The following is a 20,217-nucleotide window of genomic DNA, read 5'->3' as shown; positions in this document are numbered from 1 at the left end:
GGAAGGCCATGAAGGGAGCCTTCAGTACTCCCAACTTCTATTGATGTCGAGAATCGTTGTTAGCACTTCAAATTAGTTATTTTGCATTCCATTTTTTATTTTATTTCACACCTTTTTCGGGAGTGCGAGTAACAACTCGCTACTTGGAAAGAAATTAAAAATCTAGAACCAAAATAAAAGAAAAAGTTCAACTATTTATCGAAGAAAAAGAATTCTGGAACAACACCACACAAGAAGATCACATGATTCAATAAGTAAGACATTGACATCAAACAAAACCGTAGTTCAAGTGCACACTATTGAAATTCGAAGTGATGGATATTGATAGTGCTTTTTCTACAAGTAGAAACTCATGACAAAAGCTACTTAATTCTAAAACAATCAGTTTAGGCTTACAAATTCTCAAATGCAGAACAGAAAAATAGCTAAACAGTACACGTGGATATCAGCAATGTAGCAAATGGCGAAGTCTGAAAATTAATTTGCGGGGATCAGCTGGTCGCGGTGCTGCAACTGTTGATACCATCCTTGCAGTCTTTGGTGAGATCGTTGAAAGTTTCTATCTGCTTTTTCCCTCTCAAGAATACCTCTGTGTCAACCGAGACCCTCATGTAACCGTCAAATTCAACAGGGACTCCATTGTTGAGCCTAGTGGTATCAAAGTACCACTCACTGCTTTCGTCCCAAAGATCCTTGTACTCGTCGAGGAAATGAGTGGTATACTTGTCTTTCAAAGGGTCAAAGAAAGATGTATCTGGCTCGTTTGTTGCAATGTAGAGGTTCCTTCCGTCTTCAATTTTGTTTGGCAGGGTTGAGAGAAGTGCACTAGGTGAAGTATCTGCATCAAGGTTAGGCCAAAGCTCCTTGTTCTGTGCTTTCTCCCCTCTCTCAATGTGCACAGAGTCATAATCCCAGTTCAACTTTGATGCAATTGCAGACACTACATCCATCAACCTTCTCGATTTCCACAACAAATGCCATGGTCGTTGTACTACGGACTCTGTCTCCCCTTCACACACCCTATACCAATAATTGTCTGGCTCCACAGATCCAAACTTTCTCATAATCAAAGTATCCTTGACATCATTAAGTTTCATAGGTGTGACCCTATAATCCTCTACAAGATGCATACCCAAACCGTCTTTCTTCTGCCATTTTTCCCAGTCTGTCCAAAACTGCTTTGCATCTAATACAGATGCAGACTCTCTTAAATGCTCAAAGTCAAAGTAAAACCTGAAATCCTTCCCTTCCTCATCTTGATTCGACGAAGTGTAAATCGAAGACAGACAAAGAGTCAATTCCATGACCAAAGTTCGGTTCAGGTACTGAGCTTCACCTAAAGCACACAGGAAACTCCACAAGTAATGGTTCATGCTCTTGCACCTATCTCCACCACCACTATAAATTAAGTACTTCCCATGACTGAATGAACCTTCAGACTCAACCACCGGTAGGGTATCATTCACAACCTCCCCAACAACTGGCAAAGAATTCATCTCTGTCTTCCCTTGCTTATCAAACCCGGCCTCTGTCTTCCCTTGCTTATCAAACCCGGCCTTCTTCTTCCTCTTCCTGGCATTTACTCCAGTATGGTACTCTCCAATATCACCCACACTAAGAGTACAATTCTCAGACTTCAAAATGCTAAATCTCCGATAGTCCTTGTAAAAAGAAGCAGTCTTCCCTTCCTTAGGCCTAAACCGCCATGCCATATCACAACTGTTACCATCTGAACCCTGCACTGGTTTCCCAAACCGGTAAAAATGAATATCCTTAAACTTCTCTATGGTGGCCCTCATCATCAAATGGAACACCTCCGGGTCCCTGCAATCAATGGGACCCTCACAACTAGCAGATTCTGCTTCAGAATTCTGAGTGATCGAGTTATCGCCCTCACTCAAGTTAACAACATCAGTCATACTGATAAAGTTGCCAATCTCTGTTTGATTGGGAGCCAAGAAATTCTCACCAGTCTTGACCACAGTGTCATCGGATTTGAAAGTGGCATTGGATTTGGATGTGAGGAATGTAGTGATCTTTGTCGACGGGTGAAACAACGGGTCTTCAGGTTCATAGGTGGCGGCAATGATAGTAAAGATCAACACTCCCAGCACAAAAAACGTAAAGCAAAGGTTCCTAATCAAGGCAAGGGCACTGGGACCCAAATTCTCAGGCCTAAACCCCCCAGCTCTAGCAAACGGAGACCGACCCATCATTTTTCTGAACCAGAAGCTTCTTCCACAACCCCCCAACCAACAATCTACCACAAAACACAACCACCCAGATCACCAAACCACACAAAAACGAAGCTTCAGTAAAATAAAATGGAGAAACAAACTATATGGGATTGGAAAAAGATAAGATTTTGTTCGATTTAGGTTGTTTATTTTCAGATCCTTGAACAAATTCCAAGTGGGGTTTTGGAGATCTACGAATCGATGCAATGTACGAAGCCAAAACATTAGCAGATGAGCAAAGATTTTTACCTTCTTTCGCCGGTTCTCACACGGAGAGATGAAGCTAGAACCGTCGGGAAAGCTTCATTTCGTCACCATTGCTCTATCGACTTGGCTTCTCCAGTGCGAGTGTGAAGTGCGGGCAGCTGCTGGATTTTCTCCCTCAAATTCTCTGACCTTTCAGCGAGGAGGGACGATTGTGATGACTATAAAACTATATCGCCCAGTGCTAGACTGAGCAGGGGGCGTACTGCGCTTATCTGTTAGGATGGCCACGTGGTGGATGCAGCTGCGTGGAAGGAGTCGACGGGTACCCGGGCGTAATTAATCCCGGTTTAATTAGTCCGGTGTCTATTACGGGAAGGCGATGACTGGTTCGGCGTAGTGCGCACCCGGGAGTAACTAATCCAGGTTTAATTAGTCCGGTGTTTATTAGGGAAGCGTCTACTTCACAGTTAAACAACTGCAGACACACCGACAGTGGCAAATATGTAATTTTAAGTAATTAATTAATGGCTTTCACTATCAGTATTAGCAAAAACTAATAAGGTGATAGTGAAAGTAATTAATTAATTAACTTAATTAATGATGTATTTTAAGCTCAAATACCAACCCTTTTAATTACTGGATAAACAATTTTTTTACCTAAAAATGATGTGACATTGTAAGGGTTGGTGAAAATGTTGGAGTTTTGTTAAATTTGGGGTGGATCTAGGTCGGTGCCTTTGCTGTTTAAGGGGGCGGTGGATAAGGCTTTATGTGGTACTAAATAGAAGACTGTCCTTCAGTTTAAAGTACAGGATGGAATGGATCCCAGCCTTGCCACATGAGCCAAGAGAATGAGAGATGACTTATATGCAATGCGAATGATATTACAGCAGTAGTTTGAGTTAATCACATTTTTATGTAAGAAAGTTAAAACGCATGATAGAGAAAATTAAAATGCATGATAGTGTGTGATTGGTTTAAGATATCGTCACAATGTCATGTTTGAACCAACCACATATGGATGATACATACACACACACATAAATCAAATTGAACTATATAACTTAATCACAAATATGAAAATGTAAGCGAAGTTGTAACTAGAATCAGAACAAATATACTAACTTGGTTTTTCGAAGATAGGCTTGTAGAAACACATCCTCACACCTTTACAGTAATTCTTGAACGTCTATCATGCAGGATACAACTATTACGTCCCCACACCTGTGTAGTAGTTCTTGGACGCCTATCATGCATAATACAACTATCTAATCTAAGTTCTTTCACTCGAACTTGGATTCTTGACAAATTGAGGCATGTTTCTCAATGAAAGAAATAGAAGGAAAACATTGCAAATTAATTCATTATGTTTTTTATACTACAACCATATTTGGCATCAACAGTTATGACTGTTTAAATTCAATCTGTTATTCTTTCAAAAAAGTTGATTGTTTTCAGTAAATAGTTTTATCGTTTCGGAAAAAAAACTTAGACATAGAAAACAAAAACAATACTTATGTACCGAAATCCAAGGCACATGGTCCATGACTTTGGCCCATAACTTTTCAATCACTTTTATAAATATGGATTTGCTCAAGTATTTGGTCGATATGGGACAATTGTGCCTTACAAGATCCAACATGTCATTACCATTACATGGGGAATGTTAATTGTGTCTGTCTCTCAAATGGGTCACATTATCATGTAAGAAAGTTAAAACACATAACAGTACATAATTGTTTTGAGATAACACTATCATTGGAGAATGTTACTAGGGTCATTGGAGAATGTTACCGGGGGCAATCTCTTGAGTGAATCGCACATTTTCATGTGAGAAAGTTAAAACACATGACAATGCGTGATTGATTTGAGATAACATCACAAGGACATCCCATTATACGAGAAATGTTATTGTTGCGGTATCTTAAGTCAATCACATTGTCAAAGTTAAAATGCCCAATGCGTGATTGACCGAGGTTTAGGACAACGGCACAGTAACATTCTCGTCAAAAGCAAGTTTTCCCCATTGAACATGTCAAACTTTGGGGTTGCTTTGAATACAAGCGATCTTCAATTATATAGTTTTCTCATTTTATCGAAAGAGATGGATTTGGAGGGAGAGTTGAAGACAAAATCTCCGGTGCAAGGGTAAATGTGTGAATTTGCTTTCACTTGTGGTCAGAAGAAATGTGCACTAAAATATCAAAGAGTGACTTTTATATATATACACATGAACAAAGTTTGAGATGTACAATGGACTCACAATTCACCCCTACTCCAATCCAACATTTCAACTCCAGTAATTTCTAACTCATCCTGGAGGGTGAATTAGCAGGGTGCAGAGTTTTAACTGCCCAAACAAATACATAGATTCAGATTAAAACTCTTTTAACCGAGTGATTTGCGAAACTCCTACCGCCAAACAAAATAATTACGTAGACTGAGTATCCGAAGGTGTACAAGATGCAGCTCTCTGCTGGATTCGGTCCATGCTATGCTCCATGCTTCTTTTAACCATGTCTTCCAGTAACCTTTTTGCAGTTTCAGCTGCTTTGTCTGCTCCATCGACCCTAGTGGCAATGTCGTATACAATTCTCTCCAGAACGGAGGAGGCCAATTTCTTTTGCTGGGGAGAATCTCTAAGCAAGTCTAGCAGCGTACGAGCTCTCTCCCGAGCTTCAGCTGTGCCATCTACTGTCAGTCGAAGAAGACCTGGGACTGCACCTTCATTAAGAATGAGTTCCCTGTATTTGTCGCGGCAGCTCTGACACATGGAAAGCAATGCTCCAACCGCGTGTTGTGTGCTGATTAGGGATCCATCTTCAACAGTCTCTACTAAGGTTAATATCCCACCTTCTGAGTTTGAGATTGCAGTACGCCCTTCTTCAGAGTTGGATAGGATCTCAAGAAGGGCAGTAGTCTTTTCGGCAAACTTGGAGTACTTTTTGCATTCTTTGAGAAGGTTGATGAGAGGACGAACAGCTGTAGCATCCAGAATAGCAGTTGAGTTCTCTTTGCAGGTAGAGAGATTGTGTAAGGCGGTCACGGCATCAACTTTTCCTTGAACACTTCCGGAGCTCAGGATCTCAACCAGGAGAGGCGCAGCACCAGAGTCTGCAATGATTGGCTTGTTCAGTGCAGCAGCTGAGAGTGTTAAGATTGCTGCAGTTGCTAAATCCCTTAAACTACCATTTTGGAACTTGAGGAGCTCAACAAGAGGGGGGACGGCTCCAGCCATCATGATCTTGACCTTATTCCTAATTAGCATCAAACAAGGAACCAATAATGGTGAATATTATACAAGTAAATGCCATAACCTAAAACAAGGGTAATGACCAAAGAGCAAACGATTGCAGAACTTGGGACCACTTTAAATTCATATATAATAACTGTGAATTCACATGATTACAGTTGAGGAGAATCCCCCACATTAAAGAGACAAGAAAAGAACTGGAGGACACAATTTAAGCGCAATAACCGTGACCCAAGGTGATTTTCTGTTATCACGATGCTTGTGAAGCATTAAGAGGGAGATAATATTTTAACTTTGGGAATAAAGTTCTCTCTATTAACTACCACATAAGTTTTCATTGCCACGTATATGAAGAAACAAACAAGGACAAAAATGAACCCGCGGCCTCACACCCTTCAATCAGATATGATATCCAAACAAAGCCATCTGATTGGTCAAGCCTTGGGCATTCCATCTCATTTGCAACAAGGGTTTCAAGATCCAGTTGGATCCTCCAGTGTATCAGTACAAGGAGATCAAAACTTTGTCAAAAAAAGTTATTCCTCAAGTAGTTTGACATGCTCAAGCTATGTTCTTTCTCTCCATTTTTTCCCCCTCTAATAACCACCTTGAGGCAGAAATTTCCGTAAATTGAACGGACAGGAACCTAATTCTTCCCGAAATCAACAACCGTTTTTAGTATCAACTCTTTGGCCCAACCCCAACTTCCTCAGTTACCAAACAACGGAAAAATTCACTATCATCTAGTTCTTCTGCATCTCACCCTCCCTCAGCTAGTAAATAACGAAGTGATCAAATCCACACAATTATGGACAAATACGATTCGTACTCACTAATCTCAATCAAGAAATCACCAACAAACTTATCATTTTTTTTTTTTTTTTTTTGATAATCACCTCATCAAAATCCATTTAATTGCTATAAATGTGAGCAATTATTTTCATTTTTGCAATCAAAATCCAAAAAAACACATAAAACCCATATCATATCAACTAATTTCCTCTCTAATCACAAAACAATCACAGAGCACATAAAGTTTCAATCTTTCCCGAAATTAACACAAAGCAAACAAAACCCACCGCCAAAATTAGCAATTCTTAATCCTTAAAATCTCACCAGTCAATAAACAGAGAGAAATTCAAAAGCAGAGAAGCGAATACCGTTCGTTTCGGACGGCGAGGTTGAGGAGGGCGAGGAGGGAAACTTGGCGCGCATCCGGATTAGGAGAGCAGAGCATCAACACCAGCGGCGGAATCACGCCCGCCGCGCCCAGCTTCGAGCGAGTCTTGGAAGACGAGGACGAGGACGAAGATGAAGACTTTCTGACCAAGTTTCTGATATCTCTGGCGGCTTCAATCTTGGATTCGAGATCGCCATGGATGAGCTTTGAGGAGATTTCGAGTATAAGGGTTTGTTTCCTTTGGTTCCATGTCTCTGCCTCCCCCACCTTCTCTGCCAATTCTTCTTCTTCTCCTTCCACTCCCACTGAGCTTTGCTCCTCCTCCCCCATCTCTCCTCTCTCTCTCTCTCTCTCTCTCTCTCTCTACAGCACACGAGTTTCTCTTTCTGTTATTGAGGAGTTTTCTTTTTATCTTTTCTTTTTTTTTGGGTGAAGAATCTTTTCGGTTTTTTTTTTTAATTTCTCTTTTCCAATAAAAATGCATTAATATATGAAATTCCTAAACAAAAGGGATTATTTTTCAAAAACGGAAAACAATACGGGTCAAATTTAATATGATATACACCAAAATTGGAATACAATATGATCATCAATGTTATAAAAGATATGTTAACGTCAGTTGTTCACACGTGTGTAACAGAATATTTAAAATTTTAAATGATAACGGTAACTTCTAAAAATATATTGACCTGAGTTGATAATGCGTGTTTAAATGTGCAGTGAAGGTAATCCATTTGATTTGGATGTGAGGCTTATTCAACTAGCTCAACAAATTAAAGTGATTTGTATTTAGAGGATAAGCGATAGGATATTAGATATCAAAGAGCATTATAATGTTTTTTAATATAGGAGGAACCCACGACACATTCTTAACAAAACAATCATTCTTCTCAAGTTGCTCCTGTACAACATGAATTAGCACCGTATTTTCAATTCTCATGTCAAATAATATGTCTAACAAAACAATCATTCTTCTCAAGTAGCTTCTGTACAACATGAATTAGCACCGTATTTTCAATTCTCATGTCAAATAATATGTTAAAGCAGAGTTGGCGACCCCAACAAATGCATATGTGGAAATTTGAACTTAGGTTATGAATTATAAACCTTTGCTCGTTACTAAACTAATCCTAGAGTTAAAAGAAGATTACAATAAATAAAAAATGGTCACATATAATATATCCGAAGATTCTTCAAACCAAAAAAGAGATCGTATTGACAATAAGTAAATTCATATTAATACAAAAGTAAGGTGATTTGTTTCTTAAAAAAGAAAGTGAATTGATTTATTAAAATGATAGGCATAGTGCTCTACAAAATATTCTTGTGGTCGGAAGAATACATAGAGGGAAGACAAAAAGGCGAGTAAGGACAACCACTAACCGTCCAAATTACACCTACCAATACAATTACCGACGATTCTTGCTTATATTTTAAAACTTACAAAACAAAACATTTCTATTTCCCCTCCTTTTTCTAAACAATTTATTTGGAATATTTCCTTTGTCCCTTTTTTATATAAAAGTATCACTTTTTCACAAAATCATAAAAAATGAGACTGACAAAATAAAATAAAATAAAAAATTAAGACTAACCATAACGATCTACCATGCTAGGACCATATTGGTGGTGCTATTTAAATATTCATTCTTACGTTTTATACATTCTTCTTAACTTTCGGCTGTCAGATTGAATGAATTAAATGAAATCAATGGACAAAATTAACAGGAGCGTGTAAGAGATGTAAAAGAGTGTGTGAAAATTACTATTTTTTTTCTTATTTACAGTAAACCAATGCAATTAGCAAATCGTTCTAAGTGATTTGGTTCCACTCGTTAAATTTAAGGTTTAAAATTCTTCAACACGCGTTCAATAATTATATTCGATAATATATCATACTTAGACATAAGTTCGATTCTTTCCAACGAAATGAATGAACTTTCTGTTTCAGTCATGTCAAAAATGGTACTTATGCAAAAGACACAAGGAATTAGCACATTCTATGTGTTATGCCACATATGACATTGTTGGATGCTCAAATGATTCTTTCTTGTTAAAGAGGACCAAAACAAAATGGCAAGCAAGAGTTTTTATTTTAAATTTTATTATCGGGAAGAAAGTTCGAAATTATTATAATAATTTAAGAAGAGGGAGAGTTTCAAACTCGAGACATGTGGGCGGAAACCCAGCACTCTATCCACTATAACTTTTGAAAAATCTATGTTGTCATATACTCTGATGTTCTATGTTATTAGAAATTATAATATATTCAGATCATACTAATTGTTTTTATGTTGGAAATGCACTAAAAGAAGATTGAAACAACTCCAAACTCAAACTAAAAAGCCCACAGAAACATGTAATACTCTTTCTTTTTATTTAACAACTATCGTCCATGGTTTTTGAACTCAGACTCATTAGACTAAACGGCCAAGGCCGACAATTTATGGTTAACTTGTTCTATCATTGAATAAACAAAAACAAGATTATATGATTATGATTAAACTCTCTATGGTGAAGGGGAAGGGCAACATCACTCATATTTCTTCACATGATCATTCTCACGAGTTTCTGTGATTGCTATAAGCGACGGCTGCCATATCTTGGCACTTCGGACCCTCCTCTTCCTTCGGTGAGATTGAGCGCTCGAGCTTTCACTCGAATGCTCGGTTTCACCACCGTGGTGCTTGACATCAATGCCAGTGAATGTCACATGTTTCTTGCCTACACTCCTCTTACTTCCGAGAATACTACAAATAGAAGTGTCACTTAGCTCACCAACCGCCGCACCTTGTTTCCAGCGCAAAATTGTCTCAGCTGCGGTTGAGACATCCATGGAAGATTGAGATACAAAAGAGTTGACAGAAAGCTCTTTGTTAGGTTTTCTTACTTTACGCCGGAGCTTCCTCACAGCTCGGTGAGGAATAAGGAGTACTTTCTCACCGGGCGTGAGGATCTCATTAGGTTTAACTACCGAGTCCCAAGGCCGCCTAAAAACCTCAGGCCTAGCCAGCAAGAAAGAGGGGTGCTTCTCCAGTATCTTCGCCGCAGGAGTAGCCATGTAGTACTTCTCAACACCTCCACCGATATGGACAATCTTCAAGGTAGAAGTACCGTACTCCTCCACCTCCGGCTCTGCTTCTGGGGGTTGCATCCGCCGTGAGAACGGTCTGAGTTTACGGTCGTTGAGAAACTTATGGAACATGGTGGCTTGGCTATTGTTCTACATAGTCAGACATCGATCACACTTGGCTTCCTTTTAACACAGTTGACATCGATGAAAACAAGAACCAAAACTTCGTAGTACGCCCCGATTGGGCCAGTTGGAAGTTAACAACGTTAAACAAGTAAAAGGTCAAATGCCAGGAAAGCGAAGGATAATCCGCGGACCGATAGGGTCGGCTACCGGCAGGCATGTTTCAAGGAATAGTTTATACTGTCGAGCAGGCACTTAGGTCACGCCACATCGAACTCGTCGTACTAAATTGAACTCACCTGGACGGGCTATCCGATCAAACGGCATCAAACTTTGGCTTCTCTGCCATGAGCGCCGGTCGATCATACCACCAATCAAGCACGACGACGCTGTTCAATCATCAAGCTCTTTGGTGTGCAGAAACGCGTCTGGACACAGAAGTCAGCATGTGGAAAATACAAAGAACGTACGTAGCACATATCAGAAGGTGAACATTCTGCACAAATATTATCTGAATTCAGTTGCATATTTCTCCATCCAACACAAAGTATTCGACTTGCAAGCCTGCAAACTATGAGAAGCATCATCGAAACCCGGGCCGACTAATAGAATGGACATGTTTGCTTCTGTTATACCAAATACAACAGTTCAATACAGATGTTTCTCGCTATCAAAATTCACTTTACAGGTAAGACATCAGGAAGACGAGGACAATGGAATGCAAAAAATTCTTCAGCAGCCTATAATCTTACCTTCCATAACCTATAAGACCTCGGATATAAAAGAGAGAAGGAAAGAGATTCTCACCACTCATCGGCAAATTCTAAGTTCAAGAACTTCAAAAAGTAAAGTAGAACAAACTGAAGGGAAGAGGACAGATAGGACTCGAAACTACGAAAACGGAAAAAATGGTAACACCATAAAGCAGCGCAAGAAAAAAGACGACCTGCCATGCCTACCCTGACTAGCTAAAATGGTCAATATCAGTTACAGGTGGACTGCACCTTTTATGTCCTTAAAACAATCAGAAGATACTATCGGCGAATTCCTTTTTTTTTCCAGCCTCCTTCCACAGATTTACACTCAATCTAAGCCAACTCCGTATCTTCTTTATGCCTCTCTCCACCCAAACTAATTGGAGTTGCCCAAAATAATTTCCAAGATATTCTTCTTTCGAAGTTTACAAAATGTTTCAGTAGTTACTCGGCCAGTTCATTTGTGCATGTTGAGGCTGTTGATAAACATTGCCCCCAGGTCCCACCATGTCAACAGCCCCGGCCATGGTCTGGGACTGTTGGAGAAGTGGATGAACAGTTGCTGCTGTTACTGCTTGCGCAGGGTGGTAGAGACCAGCAAAGGTACCATGGCCAGCCTGCGTTGGGGTGAAAGTCACATGCTGACCCTGAGGAGGAAGGTTGTAAAACGAACTTGTTAAGCTGGATACGTCTCGGCCAGGTGCTGCAACCCACACAGAAGATCCTTCACTCTGTAGAAAAGCAATTTGTAAATATCATGCAACAATGATTTCGGTATCAAGGGGAAAATGGCAGGACTTGATGCACTAAGAAACACAAAAGATGGAAAGCCAGCACTCTACGATACTATAAAATATTACCACTTAGCAATGATTATCTTTTACAGATTCATAAGACGGTAAATTAAAAAGTACACAACCATTTGCAACGTATTTAGTTATTTACTATTTAGAGAACATTAACAAAGAAGAGATAAAAACATAGATAAAGTTTTATTTTCTGTCAGGTATCGAGAAAGTTAACTACATTGAAAAGTTAAAAAAAAAATCAATCATATCAAACTTAAAGAAATCTATTCAATAAAAGGGAAAGCGAGTATTCAATTAAGCTGTCATGTTAATATAAATAAAAACAAAATATACAAAAATTATAGCTAAAAAAGTGCATTTGAGATATGTGCTTTGTAAACATCCTACTGTTCCTTTCTGTCAAAATAAAATTCACCAAGGTAGCAAACAAATTAAGATAGATCACGCTCTAATCTTTTACTACAAATATATTTGACATCACAAACGAGGGAAAAGATAAACACCAACCTGCTGTCCCGTGATGTATACATTATTTTCCTTGAACTGAGATGAGGCAAGATCCTCATTAGAAGTAGAGTTTCCTGCTGTCGTGGGAGCACTCTGATTATAACCAGCCGGGGTAGAACCAGATGGCCCATAACCACTTCCCATTCCCATATGAGCGGAGTTCCCTGTATTAGTCCCTGTTTTGTATTGTGGAAGTGAGTATTTAACTCCTGCGGCTGCTGCTGCTGCTGACGGAGCTGGATACACACCACCGGCTTGAGGTTGCTGAGGAAATGCACCATTGCCCAAATATTGGTGGATGGCTGGAGGTGGAACATAGAATGGGGAAAAGTAGTGACTGTAGGGAATATAGTTAGGAGGATAATGAGATAAGTGCATCCCAGCTGGTGATCGAAAGACAGGAAGTGGCTGCTGAGTGCTTTGCACAAGCCCAGGAGCCTGTGTCACCAATGGTGTTGGGCCGGTTGCAGATAGAACCCCGCCCTGAAAATAGGCATTAAATATCATCAGAATACGGGAAGCATCTTAAAAAAGCAACACGTTACTTATGTTCATCCACACATCACGGAAAGACAGGTAAATACATCCATAAAATAACCCTACTTCATCCTATCTAAGAAAATGAGCTACTACCAACAGAGAAATTTATTACTAATCCTGCCCGATGAAGAGCAAACTCCAACATACACACATTTTTGCAATATCGTTCACAAGTATATTCTAGGCCCACCATAGTTTTTCATGATAAAAGAAAAAAACAACTGAATGGACTACTAATGTCAACATCAGATATTTACGTGCTTCAGTATGCCACCTTTGTTCCATTCTTACATGTATCTTTCGTTGATACTTGACAATATGAAAAAGTTGCTATTGTCTAACATCAGATATCTGAACAACATAAATTTTAAAGATTAATAAATTAATCAGGTGTTATTATTGGTGATTTCCCTACACACGGAAAGAATTACGACTTAAAAAAATATAATTTAAGGCTCACTTTCGTAATGACCATGTACATTAAGATGAAATCTACAGCTTATGCCCGGATAGGCTTCTTTATAATTTTCTCACTAAGAATTACACCTAGCAGTGAACACACATTAATCAATCCAGAAAAGTCGGTGCTCAAATTTTGGAAATTGCAACCGAGTCAAATTAAGAATTAATCGATAACAATTAAAACTATAAAGATATGGTACCGAGGAGACCTCAGACAATGTGGTTACATTACAAACCATCAACTCTCTTAACTTTGAAAAAAATGAAGGTGCTATTAGTGCAAACCTCTTGGGGAGACTGAGAACTTTGAGGCAATACTGCAACATTCCCATTGTACTTGGTGGAAACCCCAGGAGAAAGAAATGGAGAAAGGCGGCCATCACTATCAGCACCTGAGCGGTAATATTGGGCATAATAACTTGCTGGGTCAAAGGGTGGTTGCACCTATTGACAAACACAATTAGAGCCACTATCAATTGATTGCAAAATCAAAGAAAATTATATTTGCAAGGAATGTAAATTCATATTTTCACACCAGATCAGGCAGAAAATGTTTCACATCAATCAACATGTGAACTTTTAAATGTCACTGGACATTTAAACTCGCACTCCAACTAATTCAGATCAAGGGTTAGTTAAATTGGCTTCTAGACATAAGAAATTAAAGCCATGCAAAAAAATATAAGCAGTTACAATATGGCTATATCCGATAGTATAGGAAGCTTAGGTTTGAGAACGCACTACAAAGCCTGGAAGGCGGGAAACATCACGTGATTGAGACTCAGAGTTTTCAAATGGTGCAAGCTGACTCCCTATAATTGGGGGCACAATTCCAAAACTGTAGTTCGGAGAGGTATGAGCCACCGAGAACTGATGGCCTCCAGACGGCAATGCAGTGTCATGCTTGGATTCATTGTGTCCTGCGGCTGCACTGGATGATACTTCCCCCTCACCAGATGATATATTTTCAGATACTTGAGGTGATTGCGGATGATCAGGATAATCACCTTCATCAGCAGTTGCCAATGCATTTTGATTGCTGCATCCAAGAAGAAAGGAAAACAAACAGTAATAAATTAACATCACCACAGGTTCACTAGAAGATAATAATAAAAAGAATATACCACACGGTCCACACTAAAGATGGAAATACAGGGCTCAGAAGCATGTGTGTTTACTGATAGTACACTCTAATGGTTAGATCCAAGCACAGGCTTAAACAAAATGATGGAAGCAGGGAAAGGGATGGCTTGCAAATGAACTTTATTGGATGAATTAGGATCTGATAAAGTTTGTTAGTTCACCACTAATCCCAAAAGCGTAAGCTCTTAGAATTTGGATCAACAATTATTTTATATTCTAATATTCACCCTCAAATATGGGACTCTTTCACATACTAAACCCCAACATGTGGAATTCAGCTTATATTGGGATGTCGCAATTGCAGAGATCTGAACTCAAGATTTCCTACCAGGATAAGGTTTGGAGCTTTACTGTGATTGTGAAAAAGCTTTAGTTGGTATGGAATTGGTCAAGAATTTGTCTCAACCAAGGTCAAAGTTCAAACACAAGCCAATTAAAAGCAGACTGACAAGAGAACATGCTCCAAATATCTGGGGCAATGATTCAATCTTCTTTATCCATAAAGTTCCTTGCAAATGAAATTGCATCTAACATAAGCATCATGCTAAAGTAAACTAAATAATGATCACTACAAACCTTGAGGATTGTTCCTCCACAGATTCTTCAACAACCTGAGAAGTCTCAGAGTGAGGTGTTGAGTTCTTATCACTCTCAGGAGAACCCACATAGCCAGTACTTACACCAAACATAGCCCCAAAACTTCCAAAACTCAACTTGGTTCTTTCAGATTCTGGAACATGTATGTGATTTGGAAGAATAACTACTTTGCGCTGAGGAAGGTGTAATTCCTCTAGCTTTCTCTGCAGTTTTGAAGTTGCTTCTTCCGAATCAAGGACTCTTGAAACCAGCTGTGACTGAGAAGGGGCCTCTACAGAATCGGCAGAAACCTCAGATGCAGGAGCAGCACCAGCTGTTCCCAGACCTTGAACAACAGCAGAATTGATTGGTTTCGGTTTCCACTCTTTATTGGTACCAACTGCTGAAGACAGAAAAAAAAAGAAAAAAAAGAAAAAATTACAAAAACAGAGAAAGTCCAAAGCTATCATAAATTATTAACCAAATAAGAACACAGCTAGTCATCAAGTGTAATTTTTCTTGAGAAAACGTATGTACCAACTTAGGAACTATGTCTTCTACGTAGATTCCTGTTGTAATTGATTTCACTTTTCCATTAGTTAGAAATTCACCCTGTATCATGATACCGATTATCTCCAAATTTATTGACAACTGCACGAACTCTGATTTCTTTCTTTGCAAAAGAGAAATAAAGCATCTAAAAGTGAATTAAGCAATAAGGACCAAAGCAGAGAGACAAAACTCTATTTTGTCAAGCAGCTAACCATGGGTCTCTTTCAGAAGAATGTCAGTCAACCATTCTGACCACGACTAAGTTTACCTTAGTTAAGCAGATACTGCTGGGCAAAAATCAGAAGCCACAATTAACACGCACATAAGGACCCAAAAGTTCAAGGATGATTGTCAATGTTTTGAATGCTTCAAACATATAAGAACAACTCCAATACTAAGCTGAGAGTAATAGTATAATGCAAAATAATATCAATAAAATAATAAAAGCAAAAGGTAGGCCATCATATTTTCCTCCCTTTTCCCTCATTTTTGGGAGAAAGTTTGGAGGTGAAGTCTAACTTTTAACGGTACCTCTACGCCTCGTTTGATAGAGAGGATTGGCTTGGGTAGGACTATTCACTATATTGAAGGCATTTTAAAGGAAGAAATAAATGACAAATTCCTTATTGTCCAAGTTGAAATGGGACAACTATTCTTCATGAGTAACCTTCAAGTTGGACCAAATAATGATTTGTCATTCATTTCTTCATTTAATACCTTTAATATTATAAATAGGCCTACCCAAGCCAATCCTCTCTATCAAACAAGGCCCTAATGTCTGAAAGAGACCCGCATGACCTCTTGACAATTTCAAGGACACAACACAATCATTATGACAAAGAGCATATAGGATTTTATACTTTCACACACTCACACACAAACAAACAAACAAAACCAATATCATACCTTTTTGAGTGCCAATCAATTGTTGGGACCGGCTACTGTAATTAGATGGGGGCCGACTCCCGGAACCACCATGAGTTGATGCAGATGAAGAGTGTGAAAGTTCAGAATGCTGACTTTTCCCAACTCCCTGTGTCTTGCTTGCCACTTTTACTTGTGCAGGAGAACTACCAACCTCTGAAGCTGTTACATTGTCATCCAAAAATGCAAACATGGGTTATAAACTTATAACCGACAACTCAGTACAAGAGGCGGAGGGGATAGTCTTTGAAACTAATATTCTCAACAGTTACATTTGACTCACCTGCAGGATGATGGCTCCCTACTTCACATTTAATTGTACCCACAGAACCTGGGACCCATGAATCATTAGATGGCACGAGTGCTGGATCTGAAGAGGAGAAACAAGCTGCCAATGTAGATGCTGGGGTTGGCAACACTGAGCTGCTACTGGAGCTTAGGCCAGGCTGCTCATGCAAGTCCTCATTGCCGTATTTAATGTTGGGGGTTTTTTTTGCATCCACTGGGGGGACCGAACTACCCAAATTATCCCCAACCGGTGACAAACTTATTTCAGGACCACTTCCAGCAGATAAATGGGAGGGATGCACAGCACTAGTACTTCCAAAAGCCACATTGGTAGGCCCATCGACACTTCTCTCTTTATTTTTTGTCTCACGAGAGGGTGGGAAAGAGGGAGAAACACCTTTCTCGGCACCCTGACTGGGTCCATTCTCTGTTGCAGGACCAGAATTTCTGCCACCACCAGCATCTGACAAGAAGTATGCAGAAGAAAGTTAGCTTGACTGGTATGACTGATATTGGTGGCACAATGAAAGTCAAACTTTTGGAACAGTTGAGCAGCATGTAAGAAGCATTTTGAAATCTATTAAGTGCACTCATATAATTGTATTGGTAGAAGAGGAAAAGAGAATTTTCCCTTAATTTCATACAACGCATGGCTAGAGACACCAAGAAAAGAAAAAGGTGTAGTTCACACAACTACGCAACCTTCTACCGGAAGTGTTAGAATAACACAAAACAAATAGCAGTTGGATGAAAAAGTTTATACAGTTATAGTCAGTAGACAAAAACATAACATTTTATCTTAATCAACAAACACATTCGAAATTGATATAATTGAACCAAGATGTTTTGCTAGGGTATAAAGAAAACATACAGGGAATATTGATCCCGACACAAGATCTAACTTGAGCGTCACTTACCATGTGGCATATGACGAGGTGCAAAATTTGCCCGACCGCCCCTACTCCCCCGTCCCTGCCCTCCAGGTCTCCACCGGGACTCTGCAGATTCTTTGTTGTTCAGATTCTGAAAGATAGAAGACAACTAATTGGTATTCAAAATAATAAGTACCAAAAACCAACTCAGCATACGTGTATTGAAACCACATTATAATTTTGTTAAAAAAAATGCTTGATAATAGAACATGTTAAAAATTCACTACCTTAGCCACCAGTTTCCCAAATTAACTGATTTGGCTTATGAAAAAAATTAAATTGGGATTAGAATTTCTTACCTCTTTTCTTTTGTCACGTTTCCTTTTGACCTCATGAAATGGATCTGCATACTCATACACAAAATTTTATTTCAGTTAAGAAAAAAATAAACATAAGGAGTAAGAACAACAAAAATGTTAAATAACAATAACCCTTCACATAGAAGAGATAGACACAGATACATTAAACATGGTATCACCTTTGTTCCTTAGAAGCCACTACATAGAAAGTGCACAACAACATACAATCATGAATATGAGAACCTAGGAGAATAATATATGCAATTGTATGCAAAGATTACAAGTGGAAACTTCGCTTGATGTGTGTGAGTGTGTTCCCACACTGCAGTTCAACAACAACCAGAAGACAGAAAACTAACCTAAGAAGCCAACAACATATTATCGATATTCACAGTAATAAGATTTGACAAGTTCCATCCATCACAACAAAGCCAAGCTATTTCTTGCTACATGGTTCTATAACATCGTTATTAGTTTCGCCAGTCTGCTAAAGAAAATACTATTAAGAACCTTTTATGTATATCAATTTTACTGAAATTAATAACACAAAAGTGTGAGCAAAAGTTCACCCCAAATATCCATCATAAACCTACACTACCTTATTTAGAACACTCACAACTCCAAGGCAAGACTAGACTAGAAACCAGCTAAAGTACGGTGGAAAATCCCTACGGATACAACTGACCACAATGAAGCCAAAAATCCAACTCTATTCCAGGGATCCTTGAACAAACCTCTGAATAGTCTTAAAAAAATCCTCCTATTTCTCTTCATCCAAAGGGAGAGTGAATTTAGGAAATGACAAAGCAGATGACTTCACTGTGCCCAATGCAACTAATTTCTACAAGAATGTAGCTTTCAAAATGTTCAAACCGAAACGACAATGAATCCTAAACTTACTTTCCTTTTCACCTTCTTCTCCGAATCTCCAAACAGAGAACGTGTATTCAACTTCAATAAAAAAAATGAGTGAAAGCTGTAGGCTTGTAGCTTACTTCTGGACCCCAAATATAAACGTAAGTTTAATGTAAAATAGAGACCCTAATTTTACACAAATGCATCTCACTGTTGCCGTAATCACTCCGAATTGCCTGACCATGATTGCTAAGAACCAACATAGAACCAGCTCAATTCCTAATGATATCAGAATCCAACTAAGCCGTCATAAAAGTAACACACAAACAGTGAAAACCCATTACAGCACATCAAAAACCCAACTGATTTCCCACTTCCCACATAACCAAAATAAAAAATCAAATCAAATCAAACCCACAAAAAAAATCACCAAACCAACACGACCCAAAAGAAAAAATCAGAACTTTAACGCACGGATCATGCCAAATCACCAAAAGCAAAACAAGGCAATCCCAAATTAGAAAAACGAGCAAAGGAGAAGCAAAAGCAGAAGAACAAAAAAGAAAAAAAAAAAAAAAGACACAATTGTGGGTTACCCTGAAAGAGAAGCTGCTGGGCGGTCTCGTTAGGATCCATGTTGCATTCTTTGAGCATTGCGTGGATTTCCTCCTCGCTGTGATTGCCGGTGATCTCCTTGATGTCCTGGATCGTCTTCCTCACACTGTTGGGGATTGAAACCCTAAGCCCAGCGCCACTCATGGTTGCAAACCCACAAAGCGAAAGGACCCAGAAGACCTGGAGTGTATGTGAGAATGTGAGAACAGAGACTTTGATGGAGTCTGACCAACAACAAAATAGAGAGTTCGATGGAGGAAAAGGAATTGCTAGGGTGAGAGGATTGGGGCTTTTAGATGGCCGCTATATAAAACATGTACTGAAATAAACAAGAAAATCTCAAAGGGGAGAAAAATATAAGCTTGGGGCTTTTAGTGATCTGTGACAAGACAACAACAAGAAAGAAAAGGGGGAGGAGAATTGTGAGAGAGAGAGAGAGAGAGAGGGGAGAAAGGGAGCAGGGAGCTAATGAAAGTGTTTTTTGAGTGTAGGCTTTTGGTTTATTTGCCCTTTTCTTAATTTTAATTATTCCTGAAAAAAAATTATTCAACCATATAAATGCACTAAAGTCTCTCTCACGTGTGAATAAATTTTGCCCTAATATTAGAGATTAAGTGGCAATTTTTTTGTGACTTAAAACCAAGTCTGGTATTTTTGTGACTTAAAACCAAGTCTGGTAATATTCATCAATACTTTTTTATAAAAGATATCAGGTTTGAAGCTTGAAATTAACGAGTTCAAAACAAATTTATTCCTCCAGACGCTTAGTGAGAGAATGGGGAGTTGGGGGAGTGGTTTTCTTTTTCTTTTAAAAAAAAATTTGTTAGAAATGTTAAAATCACTTGTTGTTGATGTTTAAACAAAAAACAGCAATTTTTTTATAAAAT

At 38.9% G+C, this 20,217-nt stretch overlaps 3 protein-coding genes across 4 annotated transcripts; all 3 read right to left on the bottom strand.

Moving 5' to 3' along the window:
* Nucleotides 1–228: 228 nt before the first annotated feature.
* On the bottom strand, nt 229–2,869 carry LOC137739881 (uncharacterized). Its single transcript, XM_068479615.1, has 2 exons — nt 2,487–2,869; nt 229–2,260 (listed from the first exon to the last, which is right to left on the bottom strand). Exon 2 carries the CDS (start codon nt 2,214–2,216, stop codon nt 492–494), a length of 1,725 nt encoding a protein of 574 aa, XP_068335716.1. The 5' UTR covers nt 2,217–2,260; nt 2,487–2,869; the 3' UTR covers nt 229–491.
* A 1,765-nt stretch (nt 2,870–4,634) lies between these two features.
* On the bottom strand, nt 4,635–7,252 carry LOC137739758 (U-box domain-containing protein 4-like). Its single transcript, XM_068479456.1, has 2 exons — nt 6,858–7,252; nt 4,635–5,701 (listed from the first exon to the last, which is right to left on the bottom strand). Exons 1-2 carry the CDS (start codon nt 7,205–7,207, stop codon nt 4,876–4,878), a joined length of 1,176 nt encoding a protein of 391 aa, XP_068335557.1. The 5' UTR covers nt 7,208–7,252; the 3' UTR covers nt 4,635–4,875.
* Nucleotides 7,253–10,679: 3,427 nt separating this feature from the next.
* Nucleotides 10,680–19,782, bottom strand: LOC137740148 (GBF-interacting protein 1-like). 2 transcript variants are annotated; one of them, XM_068479962.1, is made up of 10 exons: nt 19,312–19,782; nt 17,861–17,904; nt 17,547–17,652; nt 16,625–17,092; nt 16,324–16,503; nt 14,866–15,268; nt 13,888–14,185; nt 13,432–13,590; nt 12,145–12,627; nt 10,680–11,559 (listed from the first exon to the last, which is right to left on the bottom strand). In XM_068479962.1, the coding sequence occupies exons 1-10, from the start codon at nt 19,472–19,474 to the stop codon at nt 11,266–11,268; spliced, it is 2,598 nt and encodes an 865-aa protein (XP_068336063.1). In that variant the 5' UTR covers nt 19,475–19,782; the 3' UTR covers nt 10,680–11,265. The 2 variants fall into 2 exon arrangements, with proteins under 2 accessions (XP_068336063.1, XP_068336064.1); XM_068479963.1 differs by having other exon boundaries at nt 14,866–15,265.
* Nucleotides 19,783–20,217: the final 435 nt, after the last annotated feature.

The sequence above is a fragment of the Pyrus communis genome, chromosome 7 (assembly GCF_963583255.1).
Source record: "Pyrus communis chromosome 7, drPyrComm1.1, whole genome shotgun sequence".
Lineage (NCBI taxonomy): Eukaryota > Viridiplantae > Streptophyta > Magnoliopsida > Rosales > Rosaceae > Pyrus > Pyrus communis.
This window is presented reverse-complemented; position numbering and strand designations above follow the sequence as displayed.